Genomic DNA, 15,563 nt, shown 5'->3' with positions numbered 1-15,563 from the left:
ATAATAAAAAAATAACACACACACAAAACTAACACCACCAGCACCATTTCAAGGTGTAATGGCTCCCACGTCACTTCTCCAGGTGTGAGGTAGGTACATAGTAAGATGAACAAGGTTTACCTGGTTAACCTTATGACAACCCAACCTCATCACCCCCACTCAGATTTTTAGGGTACTAAAAAAGACAGATTGGATCCTAGACATTATTTCCAATACAATTTGCCAAATGCCAAATGCCTTGGCAGAAATTTCTGCCAAAACAGTGTTTCAGACTCACGTCTTAAGTGTCTGGACATAAAGTATGTTTTATAGCAGTAAGAAACGCAACCCTTTTTTTTGCCATGTTCAGTTCAGGAGTAACTGTATAACACACTTGCTTTCAAGATCCCCACCCATCTTCCGCCAAACAACATTTACAAAAGAGATAACGTCTTCGGTTTACAAACGTCACTCAATAAGATCTCATTTGCTTACAGGAATACATCATGTAAGAAATGAATCTGATTGTGGTCGCTATGCTCAAATCACAATTGTAAATTCCAGCTGTCAAAACTTTCACAATCCTCAGGATAACATTGAAAAAAAATCTTCCAACTGGTTTTCACTCACCAGCACACCAAATTTCTGCACAAAAACTGCATCGGTGGAATCGATTCCTACATTTTTCACATCTGCAGTAGAGATCTCATTGTACTGATTCAGGTTGTGTACAGTGCCATCTGCACAAGCACATATAAGAAACTTAGCAGGAAAAGATATAAAGGACAATGTCACTGATAGGGAACATGGCTTACCAAGTATCTCCATTTAAATACACAAAAAATGTTGTAGATGCAAACAGCAACATAAATTCATGGAATTACCAAATTCTCTCTGTGTGAATGGATTGATCAAGAAACAGGTTCAGAATCAGTCTTCTGTAAAATAAACTAATGGGCCCCACCAAATATGGTTTTAACTTTGCCTTTCAATAAGAAAAATAAAAGGGCCCAAATATGGTTTTAACTTTGCCTTTCAATAAGAAAAATAAAAGATTTCCCTTTTATTTTTCTATTTTTTTTCTTTTTCTTAGTTATTTGGTCAGTGGGTGGTTTTTAGATGGACTGAAATAAATTGGCAGGGCTCTGGTTTGGTTCTCAAGCTATAAGTTTGAGTTTGGCAGTTTGGTATCTGCAGCAGCAATAACAAGTGACACACAGCCAGCTCAAGCGTGACATTGACATGATTCATGAAGTGGACATTTTAATGTTACATAAAAACTTACAACAGTTCACTACATTGTATTTAAAATGATGACTCACAACACAAGTTGGTAGCACAATGAAGAGTGATCAAGTATGATAGAAATGATGTCAATAATTAAGTCTTGAAGAACCCGCATAAAACAAGATTTGGGGAAAAAGGATTTGTGAACGTACTAAATTCCATCTAGACCATGATTGCACTCATTTCAATTTCAAGAGGAAGTCCGACCGCCCCACAGTTCACTTCAATTTTACCAAGGGATATATATCATATAATATATATAAGTATATAATCATCTATCATGCATGATTACACCATCCTCAATCTCATGGGAGTTTCAAAGTACTTCCATGGCAATTTAATTATAAAAATTATAGCTAACAGGACCTTAACTAATTAATTTGAAACTATCTACCAAGCTTGATAAGGTTGAGCACACATAATAATTACTTGCTTGCAAAAACATTATTTCCAGTCTAAGCATAAAATAAATCATCAGTTCAAAAAGTTCATTTTTAAACTATAGAAAGAGTAGGAGGAGGCATCTTCGATCCAACTCTTTCTTCAAAAAGCCAAAGTTTCATGATTTGACAATTTTTGCGCAGCAGAATACATAGTGAGGTTCCAAGACACCACGTCATATATTGAATATGCATTCTAGTACCTTCCTCATGCTTGTACATGCACTCGAGTGTAAAGGCAACATTAACACCAGCAAGTTTAGCAAGCTGAAGATCATGCGAGCAAGTCCAACCAAGTTCGGCACCTTCCAGCCTAGTAGCTAAAACAACCCCCCAAACCCCCCCACCCCCCCGGCCGCGCGGGGGAACTTATGCCAATAGACTTCCTTGATCGAGTGAAGTTTTCCAATGTCGATATATTTTAGTAGCAAAGGAAATGCACAAAGACGTCAGGTTGGGTCGTCCTTCGTCTCATTCGGGTGTGTACCTTAAAAAAAGGATTTGAACTCTCCCCCCAGGGATCCTATACCTCAATATATACATCAGAAAGTGCTTCATACTTTTCTCTCATGGCCCCTTTTCCTTAAGGGGGCCTTACTCCGCTTAGAGAAGACTGGTCGCATATCCCACTGTCAGGTGAGGTCTCTCTAGCGAGACTCTATTGAAAACCCTTCTGCTCCGGGCTGCGCCTCCCAACCCCAACACACACACACACACACCAAAATAAATAAATAAATCATGACATCCATGCCTTACAATCTCATGAGCATGTCAGAACCCAAAACAATTGCTCACATTAGAGAAACGATGTGAGAGTGGCGCTACATAAGCGGTTTAGATGGTCTGTGAGGTGATTGGACCTACAGAGGGGCAAATAAGTCTAATATTATATTTTTATTAATTTTAAATTGAATGTAATATCAAGTTAGATCCTAATCCAGTTTCTTAATCAATCATACAAAGACATGCAATAAAATAAATAGAAAAAAGAGTGAGATGACTAGATATTTTTACGTGAAAAACCCTAAATAAAAAAAAAATATGGGGCTTAATCTGAGCAATCAATGTTCACTCCACTATGCTAATGAAGAAGCTACAACATGAACTCTGACTCAAATGTATAGTGGCCATGTATATTTTATTTCTGGCCGCAGTCAAGATAGCGGCCAATTTTATTTTACTTTTGCCGAACTCATTTACAAGAGAGAAAAAAAAAAAAAAAAAAAAAAAAAAAAAAAAGAAAGAAAGAAAGAAAGAAAGGAGAGGATATTGTTAACCACTTATCGTGTTTGGTTGATTAAGGAAGGAAAAGAAAAAAATGATAGTAATCATGTTTGGGGAAAGAAAGAAAAGGAAACTATTTTAATGAATTTAATACCATACCCCTTTCTATAGATTTGGTCTTTTATAAAAATAAGAGCAAATTAGGTATTAATAAAGTTTCATTAAAAATGTTAGTATTTCCTTCCATTTCCTCCCATTTTTGGCTAAAAGGGACAAACTGGTGATCTTGATGGCATCCGATTCAATCTATCAAGACTCAGGTTGTTAAATGAATTTTTGGAGGGAAATGTGGAATTTGATCATGCAATCTTGGTTCTTTTAAGCTTGACTCTTTCTGGATTCGTATCAGGGGTTTTACTAGTGGGGTATAATGGGATGTCTATGGAGATCAATAAATGAAAAAAAAAATATCAAATGAAATATCTACATAGATATGAACAATATATTGATAACCCTGGAAATCGAGAGAGAGAGAGAGAGAGGAAATCAAAACAAAAATGCCATTACCCCATATTAGTCCCACCTACACCACGGAATGAGGGGAGAGAGCTTAAGTGTAAGATTTTATCACTATGAAAAAATAAAAGAAAAAATAATCTTAATCGTACACATCAAATTCAAACATATTTACGACATCTTGATAACCCTGTCCATTATGTGGTACTCTCTCACCTATAAACACCATATTTTGAATTATTCACATAAACTGGCACTCAAATCCACATGCTCACGATAGCCTAAATGACATGGTCCACAATAATGTCCAGACAGAAAATAAAAATGTAGATCGCCCTGACAATTACATGTGTAATACAATTCAAACTATAATTTCTTTCACAAGCATTCTTCTATCTCAAAGAATTTGAATACAACTAGTATTAATATAAATAATTTACGTATTTACCTTCAGCAACTATAGCGTCATATGCAGGAGGTTGAGAAATCCAGTTTCCAACAGAATCTTTCATGTGTCTTCTATCAGACGCAAAGGAACGGAGGAAAATTGGAGCATGCACTACCCGGAAAAACCTGAGATAACAAAAGCAGTCTTTCAAAAATATCATATATCGCCGTAATAGGTTTGAGATATATCCCATCCACACCATGGGGATGAATGGACTTGTCAACAAATGTAAAGAGAAATATAGAAAAGAAAGAAAATCTCCCAAATATTTAAGTGTGCGAGTAGTAGTATTAAAAGTTTGATAATGCAATACAAGAGTTGCACTAGATGATTCCAGGATGCAACAATGCACGTTTTTTAGATGGCAATACCACACTATATAAGGTAAGTTGACTTCAGGTGAGCCATAAGTAACATGATAATTCTTCTGTTAAAGAACTATCACTACCTTACTGTAATCCCATGACCACTTGGGTTTATACATATTCCGTTTTCCTATTGGTCAAAATAAAGAGAAGAGGAGAGAAATCTTAGTATCTGCATTAGATCACAACTCTAGGGTATAATATAGGTTGTGTCTGACCTAGCCTCAGTCTCATGACCCTCCTATAAGGGTGCCGCTCTCCTACTCCTTTGAGAAAATCCTTCCCCAATCTTCGAATTACCTTTGCCAATTAGCGAATTAAATCTTGCAAAAACGTGTATTCTTGATGGTTTCTCTTTTCTTGAATGATAGGCAACCATGTGTCCCATTTATGTAAACTGCAAACTAGAGTGCACCTAATATTGAATAAAAATTGCTAGCAAGGTGCACAAACAGGATTGAAACTACAACATCAAGAAAAGGCTATCGCATACTTGGCATTTTGTTTAACACTTCATGTTGATCATCTTTGTTTCTGTTATCTACTAGAGATGTTTCATAATTACAACATTATCCTAGTATGATATTAAAAAATATACTAAAGTGTATTAAATGTACATATAAATTGTATAGACACTTGTTACTTTCATTTTATTTACTTTTTTTTCACCACATTTTATTTACTTAAAGATGTTTACTCTTATATAATTTCTTAAAGCGATCCTTTCTTGTATAAAAATTAAAAGAAGATTTCTTAAAAAAAAAAAAAAAAAAAAAAAACATATATTTCTTTCTTCTTATATTTGTTTGCAAATAAAATACAATATAACATTTAATATATTATAAAAAGAAGTACATTACTCACTATATCACAAGAATACGAAATGGCTGCTATGAAACTCAAACTCAATCCCTCATGCTTATGAGCTTAAGTTTTTATCATTGTACTAAGCAATGGACCCTTAAATATGCATAAATATTGATAGTATTATGTATATATTCATATATTATGTATCCCTTTCCAGTAGTGTATAAATGTAAAGGCGCTCTGGAGACGCTCCCACGTTTAATTTTGCTGCTCTCTTGCTCTTGCTCCAGCTCTTTTCTACTAAGGACCCAGTAAGTATATTCAATAATTCACCACTAAGGGATTAGCCATAGTGATATCTCTTCTTCCTTGCAAACAGAATATTGAGGGTTCAAGTCCCCAATGAGACAAATGAATACGTGTGCGCGACTTAATAATTCGACTTTATTATATAACTACACATAGAACTCTCTTCTTATGTTCTTGTTACTATATTATTATTTCAACGAACTAATGAAGTGTCCATTTACTATACAGGAAAGAGCGTCTCCGCATAAGGAGGTAGGCTGTGTCCATCAAACCCTCCCCAAACCCTGCAATGGCAGGAGCCTCATGCAGTGGGCTAGCCCTTTAGAACTAATGAAGTGTCCCTGTTAGGCATTTTATGTTTTATAAAGCAAAATTGTATTTAATAAAATGAAAGAAGAACATTAAAAATATGAATATTTATTGCCCATCTATTTGAGAATTTGATAAATTCGACACTTGTAACTTATTAATAAAGAGTCGTGTCCCGCCATGCCTGACTCTCAAGCACATATCCAAACCTGACATGCGTATCCTGGTCGATGTAACATATAGCAAAGCAATACTATTCTTCTTCCATGTGTGAAAATAGAATCCAAAACCATATTAGGTCTTCCAAATCAACAAGATAATCTTAAAAAGAGAACACACAAAAGGAAAGAAGTACAGCTGCCCAATTGTGGTAATCTTACCAACTGGGTTTACATATACATGAATAGTGTTTTCTCAAATAACTGCATCAACACACCCATCAAGAAAGTATAAGCTCTAAAATGAAAATCAGTAGTCCGCCATATCGTTCATTACCTCTGAAACTCAGAAAATAGCTCAAAAGATGGCCGGATAGTTTCTGATACATAGGTGGCTAGAGGAGATGGAAATGGAAGACTTGAATCTAAATCCCACACTAGATGAGAAGAGTTGACATCCTTTTTCCTCTGTAACATAAGTTGTGATTTCAAAATCTTTTAAGTTACAGATAGTTGCTTCCAAACAATCATTAAAGTAAAATACTCCTCACTTAATAATATAAATGTCATTTACCAGACTGTTCAAAAAATATTCCAGCAAAAGGATTCTGCACTCACCTGAATGCAGATGACATGATAGTCCCAGAGAATAACTCCATCAGCTCTGTGACTAGCCTTTTGATACCAAAGTGGAACCTGCATATTGTCATAATATTGAGTAGGTCTCAATCTTGGGCCAAACTATTAATATAATTATGCCTAAAGATTTCATGAAAGGGCATTAGGTGTTATCTGTCACGCAACAGAATTCATTCCTTATCGACAAAGCACGAGTGGTATCCTGAAGGATTCCTGTGCCGCAGGTGGGGGCTTCAAACCCCACATTTTTTGTTCTTCTAACAATGATTACATTATATACTTCAAATAGAGGAAAAAAAATGAAAAAAGAAAAAATCAAATCAGAATTCTCTTTGGATTTTGCAAAAGAAAATGACGTAGGGCTAGGCGTTGCTACAAATGTTATGTTCAACATTGGGGATGACAAACGAAGTAGAAACGGGGAGTTTGTTACGTATATGCATAACCAATTGATCAGAAAAATGTTGATCGCAATGAAATGTCAGACAGCTGAGTCATGCTCTGGGATGAGGATATGAGGCCTGAAATTTTAACTTCCAAATCTATAGACTTGAAAGTGGCCATATGTCTGCAGGAATGCACTAATTTAATAAATGCATTCATTTGTGCCCAAACATCTTTCTTTTTCACTTTTTGGAACGTGTTCGGTGCCCAGACATTTGTGTATTCATTCATGCAGAAATAATGTGAGCTCTTCAATACCCAACTGATAATGTGGTGGCTGCAGAATGTCAACGCATCATGAAACAAATAAAAATGAAGAAAGACATAACATAAAGTAGGTCCCAATTATAAAAATAGAGTAACAAGACAATCATCTCAATTGTGTCAAGCCCCATCGTGGTAAGCAGACAGGTAAAGGCATCAAGTAAATCAGTTATCAACAATTCTACATGCATAATGCCATTAGAAAAATGACGGAACTCTTTTCATATTCATAAACAGTCTCTGTAAATAATCTTGAATGTCAATCATGCAACCTTAGGAAACAAAAATACACCTTCTGTTGAGTGACTTCTATTGGTATATTATAACAAAAATAAATAAATAAATAAAAATAAATCCTCTAATTTTAGATCATGATATAGATCTCCGGAAATTACAGATTCCCACAAATAACAGCACATAAAGAATGAGTGGACCGGGTCAGGACTCAGGAGCCGACAGAGAGTTCCCCAGAGCTGCCTGATCCGGCCGCCAATCAGGGAATACCCAACCAAACTATGACTAATAAAATGAATGAGAGGCGGATGACAATTAAATACATTTCACATATCCTCCATAACCTGGTGGATAGGTTCACATAAACATTACAAGAAAAATTTAGAAAGTACATGCCTGCTTCTTCTCATTGGAAATGAAAACAACAAATAAATCAGATCCCTCTGCCTCTGCTACTCCATTTTCCTGTAGCTTTTTGCAAAGCAAGTATACATTTTCTTCACTACCCAAAAAAAAAAAATCATGGTTTAGCAAAAAAAAAAATTACAAATGAAGAATATTTGTACATATAAGCAACAATATTGGAGGAGATGGGGAAGGAAATCTTTACAGTTATGTGCTAGATAAGAATCCAGGTTGCCTTGCAATGTCCAGTAAAACTGATTAATAAATCATTCCATAAAATGAGACTCTATTCTTATCTTATTGTGGCATATCTATTCAGGCTAAAAATCCAAAAATTAACTCAAAATGAAAATCCTCTCTGAGGACAGGGCTGTTGCCCAAGCCTCTGATACATTTTTGGTAAAAGACAATACCAAAGACTAGAGGCTAATCATTCCAACATATTTTTTTTCTTTTTTCATTTAAAGCACATATAAATCTTCTAAAGCTATGTTACCTTGACTTGGGTATGTGTCTAAATGTTAGAGCTCCCTAACTCCCAAATATTGGGATATGTGGATTCAGATTAAAATGAGCCCAGAACTTTGATATGGGTACGTGCACACTTAAAAACATAAAATGTTACATAATAGTACAACGAATGGGGCTATTATTATTTTAAAATGTACTCAATAATGAAAATTAAATGAAATACGGTGAAAAGGAGAGAGAGAGATTCCATCTGTCTCGAAAATAAGTAACCCTTCTTTGCTATCACATTTGAGGTTTTCTTCTTCTTCCATCTTCATGATTAGAGGAACAAGTTGTCTTCGGGTATGTGCGCCGGACACATATCCAATATCCATACCCATGTCGTATCGTGTCGTGTCGATATGGGTTCGTTAAGGGGAATAGGAGATGTCAAGTAACATAGTTCTAAAGTTCTACTCACAAATGTAACAAAATATTATTCATATTCTCTCAATGTAAATAATACAACAACTTCTCAAAAGTTATATGAGGAATAGATATATCTCAATCTCTACTTATCATAAGTCCCACATCACAAAGGAATGCCAAAGGACATGAGGTAGTAATAAGTGAGGAAATTCCATGCATTTCCAGAAGAAAGAGAGAGTAACTCACTTATTTATGAGCAATTACAAATTGTGGATGGAGGATACAGGTTTCCATATGATTAGCCAAATAATCTATGGAGAAGTGCATCCTAAATTTCATTATCATCTAACATTTGCCAATTTACAAAGAATTGTTGGAAGCATAACTGACCTTCAAATTAACACCTCCTAAAGCCTGAACTCTCAAGTCTCAACAATATCTAATAAAACGTCAACTTCATTGAACTTCCTCCAAAACCCACAATCTCACCAAGTATCTAGACTAAAACTACAAAGAACCATCCGACAAGTTCTGGGAGACATTAGAAAAGGTAACCATTTCTAATGCATGTTCACATGTACGTACACACAAGACCTAAATATATTATTCCATAACAAATTAAGAAATATTTGTTCTCTAATGATAAATAATAATAATCAATCAATGCCCCAGTAGTTTTTCAGAATTGACCACTTAGGCCACACAATTACTGATAAAATTTACGTATAATCCAGGCAGTGTATTCAGTTTTCTTCACTCATTCAAACAAACATCAAAGGCAAAAGAACCCAATTACGCATTACCCTAATAGTAAGGGGTGGGGGGGAGAACTAAACAGAAAGATAATTGCAAGAGAGATATAGTAGTAGTCAGAGCAAGGACGACCCTGACAAGCATAGTCATGACAAAATTTGGGCAATTGAACAATGGCAATACATATATTGTTCTGACTAAAATTACACATAGTAATATGTGTGTGTTGAGTATGTATAGGAGCTTTAGAGAGAGAGAGTACCAGTAAAAAGGGGTGTGATGAAACTGGGAAATGTCCAAAGGAGGAGCGACTGATGAGGGTAATTCCAAATTCGAGGTAGTCATCTATATATTTGTTGCTTCTGAATTGCTCAGGCTAATGTCGTTTTTGCCGATGGAATGGGCTTTTACAGATTTACACAGATACATGCGGCAGAGGAACCCTTACCTCCCGCGGTGTTGTTTTTTGATTAAATATTATAACGACATCGTGCTATCCTTAAACATTACGAGTAACTTGCAATTAGAAAAAGCAATTCAGTGCTTTAAATGTTTGATAGTACTTTCTAAGACTTGGGGGACTCGGCTGCAACTGGAGCTGGGTTGGAGGTAGAATTTGAGTTCAGCCCCGAAAACCTTAACTGACCTCTGACCCTAGCAACCCAACTCAGTTGATTTTGTAATTCGATCCGACATAGAGAATCGGGTTAAATGGATGACCTCTGCATTAAATTTTTAATGTAATTTTGAATTAGTTTCCAATTAAATGACTCCTAAACATAGTTTTTTTTATAAAAAATTAATACAAATTTATACAATTTTTTTGAAAATCAATTCTTCAAATTTAACATACAACAAATTAAGATTTAAACGAAAAAAGTTGAACCAAGGGCTTTATGACCCAGTGATATTTCCTCTATCACCCAAAGTAGATAATGATGATTCGAGTCTCTAAATGAGCAGGTGGGTGTGTTGGCTTTTTAGGACAAAAAAAGATAAAAAATAAATAAAAAGTTGAAAAGAAAATGTGTTGTAATTTGAATTATACATATAAAATATTTAAATAAAAATAAGGCTCGGATTAATGACCGAGCCATAAATTTATTTCAGAAGGGCAATTATTAACAATAATATCGTAAGAAATTTTGAACTAAATTAATAAGGGTAAGTGCAGAAAACACCCTTAAAGTATACTTTTCGTAGCACTTTTACCTCCCATTTGAAAAAATGTGCATTTAAAACCCCTAATCTTTTGATATTGTGCAAAATTACCTCTGTCATAAATCTTACATAAATTAGTGATTTAACACCCATTTTACCCTTTTATCCTTCCCAAAATACCCATGCAATCATCTTCTTCACTCAATCATCCTCTGTCGTCCACTGATCCATCCGCTTAGAGAAAGGGCCTCTTTTTATATATAATAACCAGAAACAAAGAGGACAAACATGGCCTAATCCAAAAAAAAAAAATTTTAAAAAAAAAAATTTAATGTTTCGGTATCATCATGAATCACTTCTGGGATTGAATCATTTGGTAAAACATCATGGAAAGAATAATAATAATAAATAAATAAATAAAAACTAATTTGACAAATACGATTTGCTACATCATGGAAATCAATGGCACCAACTTTTGTCTGAATCAACAAAACTAGCCTGTGTGTTGTGGAAATGTAGTGGTCAGCATACTCAGAGCAACAGAGGTCTTTCATAAGGCTCTCAAGAAGCCAGAGTAGAGAAAGACCCAGAGCAATCGGCCTCAGAACACCGCCACAGAACAAATAAATAGATATACGAACAGGTCTTAAATGACCTTAATGGCCACCCTAAACTTGGCTAAGTTTAGTTTAATTCACTGAAACTTACATCTGTCATACATTAGCCATCCCTTTAGACTCCTTCCGAAGAATTTCTCTTACCGCAATGGATTTATGCTACTACAGGAACATCAAATCCCGAAAGTGTTGAGGATATTTTAATAAAAAATCATTAATTAGTATGGTATATTATACTTTAATACCCATTTTTTTAGTGTATGTTATTATATATTATTAATTGTGTCATTAATTTTCCCATTAGAAGTTACAACTCAAAACATTATATAAATTCATTCATGGATTATTTTTATATATTTTATAAAATTATTTAATAAGGGTAATTTGGTCAATTTAGATTTTAAATATGTCAGGAGGACTTAATTGCACAAAATTAAAATTTGAGGAGTGTTTTTTGCACTTAAGGGGTGTGATATGCACTATAAACATACTTTAGGGGTATTTTTTGCACTTGACCCTAATTAATAAATAGCAAAGCAAGGGCTTTTCTGAATTTGATTCGTTAAAATTTTGTTGTACTAGTGGAGGAGAAAAAATATGACTCTTTTATGAATTTTTAGAAACTTTTTGGATTAGTGAATTAGAAAAGGAGTGGTCTTTTTGAATTTTAGAATTTTTTCTTAAAGATTTTTGTGAATTTTTATAGATTTTAGTGGGGGCACAATTATAATTATTAAAAAAATTGTGTAGAAAATACAATTAAGTGAGAAGTCCATCCCAATGTGGCTCCACCACTAGCCTCAACTCAAGTCTTAATTTATGATGAATTATAATTTTTAAAATAATTAGAGTTAGACCTGAGTTGGGTTCTGATCGGCCTTCTGAATTGGCACCCCTACGCCCTAACCAAGCAGAGAAGAAAATGGTTATCCAATTTAAAGTTGATCTTGCTTTGATTAGAATTGGAGGGCTCTTTTGTTCTTGTTAGGTTTTCGTCTTTTTTTCTCATGAAAAACAAGCCCAACTTAAATTGTATGGGCTATGGACTGTGACGTAGACCTCAATTGTCAGGTCCATTAAATTCTCAAACTTTTTCTTTTTTTTTTTCTTTGAGAGCACATGTATTGGTACCACTCAACTCAGAAGTGCGATTTGAAAACGAGATTTCAAGGACCTACCTTCCAGATCCCTAACAACGCCGCTATGCCTAAATTCTTAGACTTTTATCGGTTGGTCAAGTGAAATCACAAATGGCTTTTAGTTAGCATTTCAAAAGTTTTTAATTGTGTAACAAGTTTTATTGTCAAAATTAGAAGAAAAAAAAAATGTGAGTGGTTGGATCAAATGGTGCCTACCACTGCAGTGATGATTCAACGGCTCTCATACACCGTTGCACCAATAATCGATAAAACTAATAATTTCTCCAACATTAGCTTGGCTTTATGATTAGTTGAGTTGTATTTTCTATTTTTGGATAATTTCACTAACACCCCTTTAGGTTTGGCCAAATATCACCCTCAAACATCTTTCGAAAATAACTATTATTCACATTACAAACGTTTGCTCCGTTTTTTACTCACACCCCAAAAATTAGTTGACAGATATGTCATACCACTTTTTACATCGACGAGCAGACCTCGACTTGGATAACGCCAAGCATGCCTTTCGTGTCGATTCAACTGATGTACCCAAAGCCATATTCCGAGGTGGGTTCGTCAAACTTCTATGACGTATTGGGCTCTAGCTCCGGCAATTGTTTCGTTGTCAATTACCAGACTATCACTTCGTTCCTATAGATAGATTGATCCGTTTCCCATCCAATGGATATGAGAGAGACGAGTAGGGGTAGGCGAGAAAATCAATGGGGGCAAATAGTCGTTTAGATTGTTGATATTTTAGATTAAAAAAATTAGAGATAAAATTGACTTTTCATACTTTTTTAACTGTGTTAATAACAGAAAAGTTATTTTAGACCTGAATGATAGTAATTTTCGAAAGATATTTCAGTGTGATATTTGGTCAAACCTCAACGAGTGTCAGTGAAATTAACCCTTATATTTTTAGTATCAAAATCAACTTGTCTTTGTGATGGGCTGAGTTGTATTTTCAATTTTTAGTATCAAAATCAGATTGTTTTTTTATGATTGACTGACTTTGTATATTCTCTTTTCAGTAAATGGAATAAGGTTAAGGATTCAAGATACGTGATATGTATGTGCGGTGGGTCTAGCCAATTCGTATAGAATTATCCTTCGCGTGGGTGACTTAGGGCCTGTTTGATTTTTTAATTCAGCGCTGAATGCAGAACACGGTAAGTGATTTTTAAAAATAAGTTTGTTTGATAAAATTTTAGTACACCGCTTAACATGGTAAGTACCGTTTAAAAGAGGTCAAAATTTTAAGCATGGGGAATGTTATTTATCTCACGTGTATAGCCTTTTGGTTACCATTTATGTTGATTCACTGTGGAAAATAATTATTTATATAACAGAATTTTATTCAATTTAACGTATTTTTTTTTAATATTTTTATACCCACACCATTTTTATACCCTACATAAATATTATTTAATTATTTAAATTATAGAATTCTATTCTCGGAGAAGAATTGTCTTTCACGTACTTTCTTTACACTCTTTTCAATAACTACCATGTAATCCAAAACTCATATATTTTAAATTTTACTTTCTTTAATCTTTTGCAACATTTTTTTTTATATATCTAAAACCTATATATTTTAAATTTTCATTAATTATTTATATAATAGAATTATTTTTATTTTTATTGGCAATCGTGGGCGTCGGACCTGCTTGCGCGCACCTCGACTGATCCCACGAGACCTTGAAAATATATAATAGAATTATGTTCATATATAAGAATTATTTTTCACTTTCCTTAATTTTTGTAACATATTTTTTATAACAACCCACTCCACCACATGGTACAATATTGTTCGCTTTGGGTCTGAGTCCACGCAGTTTTGCTCTTCAGCTTTACCCCAAAAGGCCTCATACCAATTGGAGTGACACACTTACATATAAGCACTTCACCTTTTCCTTTTCCTTTTCCCAAGGAATGTGGAATTGTGCACCCGTAACTCGCCAGTGTGGTAGCCTGTCAGTGTCTCGCACCTGCCCACGGCAGACCAGCCTACATGGTATTTACAATCCACCCCCTTCCACCACTATAGCCTACAACACACTTCCTGCTGGGTCAGACTCTAATACCATTTGTAACGACCCACTCCACCACATGGTATGATATTGTCTGCTTTGGGTTTGAGTCCGTACGGTTTTGCTCTTGCGCTTTACCCCAAAAAGCCTCATACCAATTGGAGTAACACACTTACATATAAACACTTCACCTTTCCCTTTTCCCAGGGAATGTGAAATTGTGCACCCATAGTGTAACGTCCCACTCCACCACATGGTATGATATTGTCCGTTTTGGGCCTGAGCCAGTATGGTTTTACTCTTGGGCTTTACCCAAAAGGCCTTCTACCAATTGGAGGTGACACACTTACATATAAGCACTTTACCTTTCCTCTACCCAGGCGATGTGGGACTATGCACCTGTAGCTCGCCAGTGTGGTAGCCTGACAGTGTCTCTCACACGGCACACCTGCTCACAAGATCATCACAATCCACCCCCTTTGGAGGCTCGACGTCCCCGTTGGCACACTTCCGGCTGGGTCAGGTTCTGATACCATTTGTAACGACCCACTCCACCACATGATATGATAGTGTGCCGACGAGGACGTCGGGCCTCCAAGGGGAGTGGATTGTGATGACCTTGTGGGTGGGTGTGCCGTGAGCGGATGCGAGAGACACTGTCAGGCTAACACACTGGCGAGTTACGGATGCACAGTCCCATATCGCCTGGGTAGAGGAAAGGTGAAGTGCTTATATGTAAGTGTGTCACCTCCAATTGGTATGAGACCTTTTGGGGTAAAGCTCAAGAGCAAAACCGTGCGGGCTTAGGCCCAAAGCGAACAATATCATATCATATGGTGGAGTGGGTCGTTACAAATGGTATCAGAGCCTGACACAGCCGGAAGTGTGTCGACGGGGACATCGGGCCTCCAAGGGGGGTGGATTGTGATGACCTTGTGGGCGGGTGTGCCGTGAGCGGATGCGAAACACATTGTCAGGCTACCACACTAGTGAACATCGCCTAGGTAGAGGAAAGGTGAAGTGCTTATATGTAAGTGTGTCACCTCCAATTGGTATGGGGCTTTTTGGGGTAAAGCCCAAGAGCAAAACCGTGCTGGCTCAGGCTCAAAGCGGACAATATCATACCATGTGGTGGAGTGGGTCGTTACACGTA

General features: G+C 35.8%; 1 protein-coding gene across 1 annotated transcript; it reads right to left on the bottom strand.

The window, feature by feature from the left end:
- Positions 1-304: 304 nt before the first annotated feature.
- Positions 305-10,066, bottom strand: LOC132313592 (protein N-terminal glutamine amidohydrolase). Its single transcript, XM_059812429.1, has 6 exons — positions 9,723-10,066; positions 7,820-7,925; positions 6,461-6,538; positions 6,180-6,310; positions 3,895-4,019; positions 305-719 (listed from the first exon to the last, which is right to left on the bottom strand). The coding sequence occupies exons 1-6, from the start codon at positions 9,803-9,805 to the stop codon at positions 565-567; spliced, it is 678 nt and encodes a 225-aa protein (XP_059668412.1). The 5' UTR covers positions 9,806-10,066; the 3' UTR covers positions 305-564.
- Between the last annotated feature and the right edge of the window lie 5,497 nt (positions 10,067-15,563).

Source organism: Cornus florida, unplaced genomic scaffold, assembly GCF_030987335.1.
Source record: "Cornus florida cultivar Cherokee Brave unplaced genomic scaffold, ASM3098733v1 CherokeeBrave_3.0.0_Hap2_Chr06, whole genome shotgun sequence".
Taxonomy (NCBI): Eukaryota; Viridiplantae; Streptophyta; class Magnoliopsida; order Cornales; family Cornaceae; genus Cornus; species Cornus florida.
This window is presented reverse-complemented; position numbering and strand designations above follow the sequence as displayed.

Bases quoted from the DNA above. Each gene is read 5' to 3' on its own strand.
- LOC132313592 (XM_059812429.1), bottom strand. From the start codon at position 9,805: ATGACTACCTCGAATTTGGAATTACCCTCATCAGTCGCTCCTCCTTTG. The intron at 6,539-7,819 runs GCATGTACTTTC...GACAATATGCAG, and splicing joins TTTCCAATGAGAAGAAGCAG to GTTCCACTTTGGTATCAAAA. The intron at 720-3,894 runs GTAAATACGTAA...GTGCTTGTGCAG, and splicing joins TGACGCTATAGTTGCTGAAG to ATGGCACTGTACACAACCTG.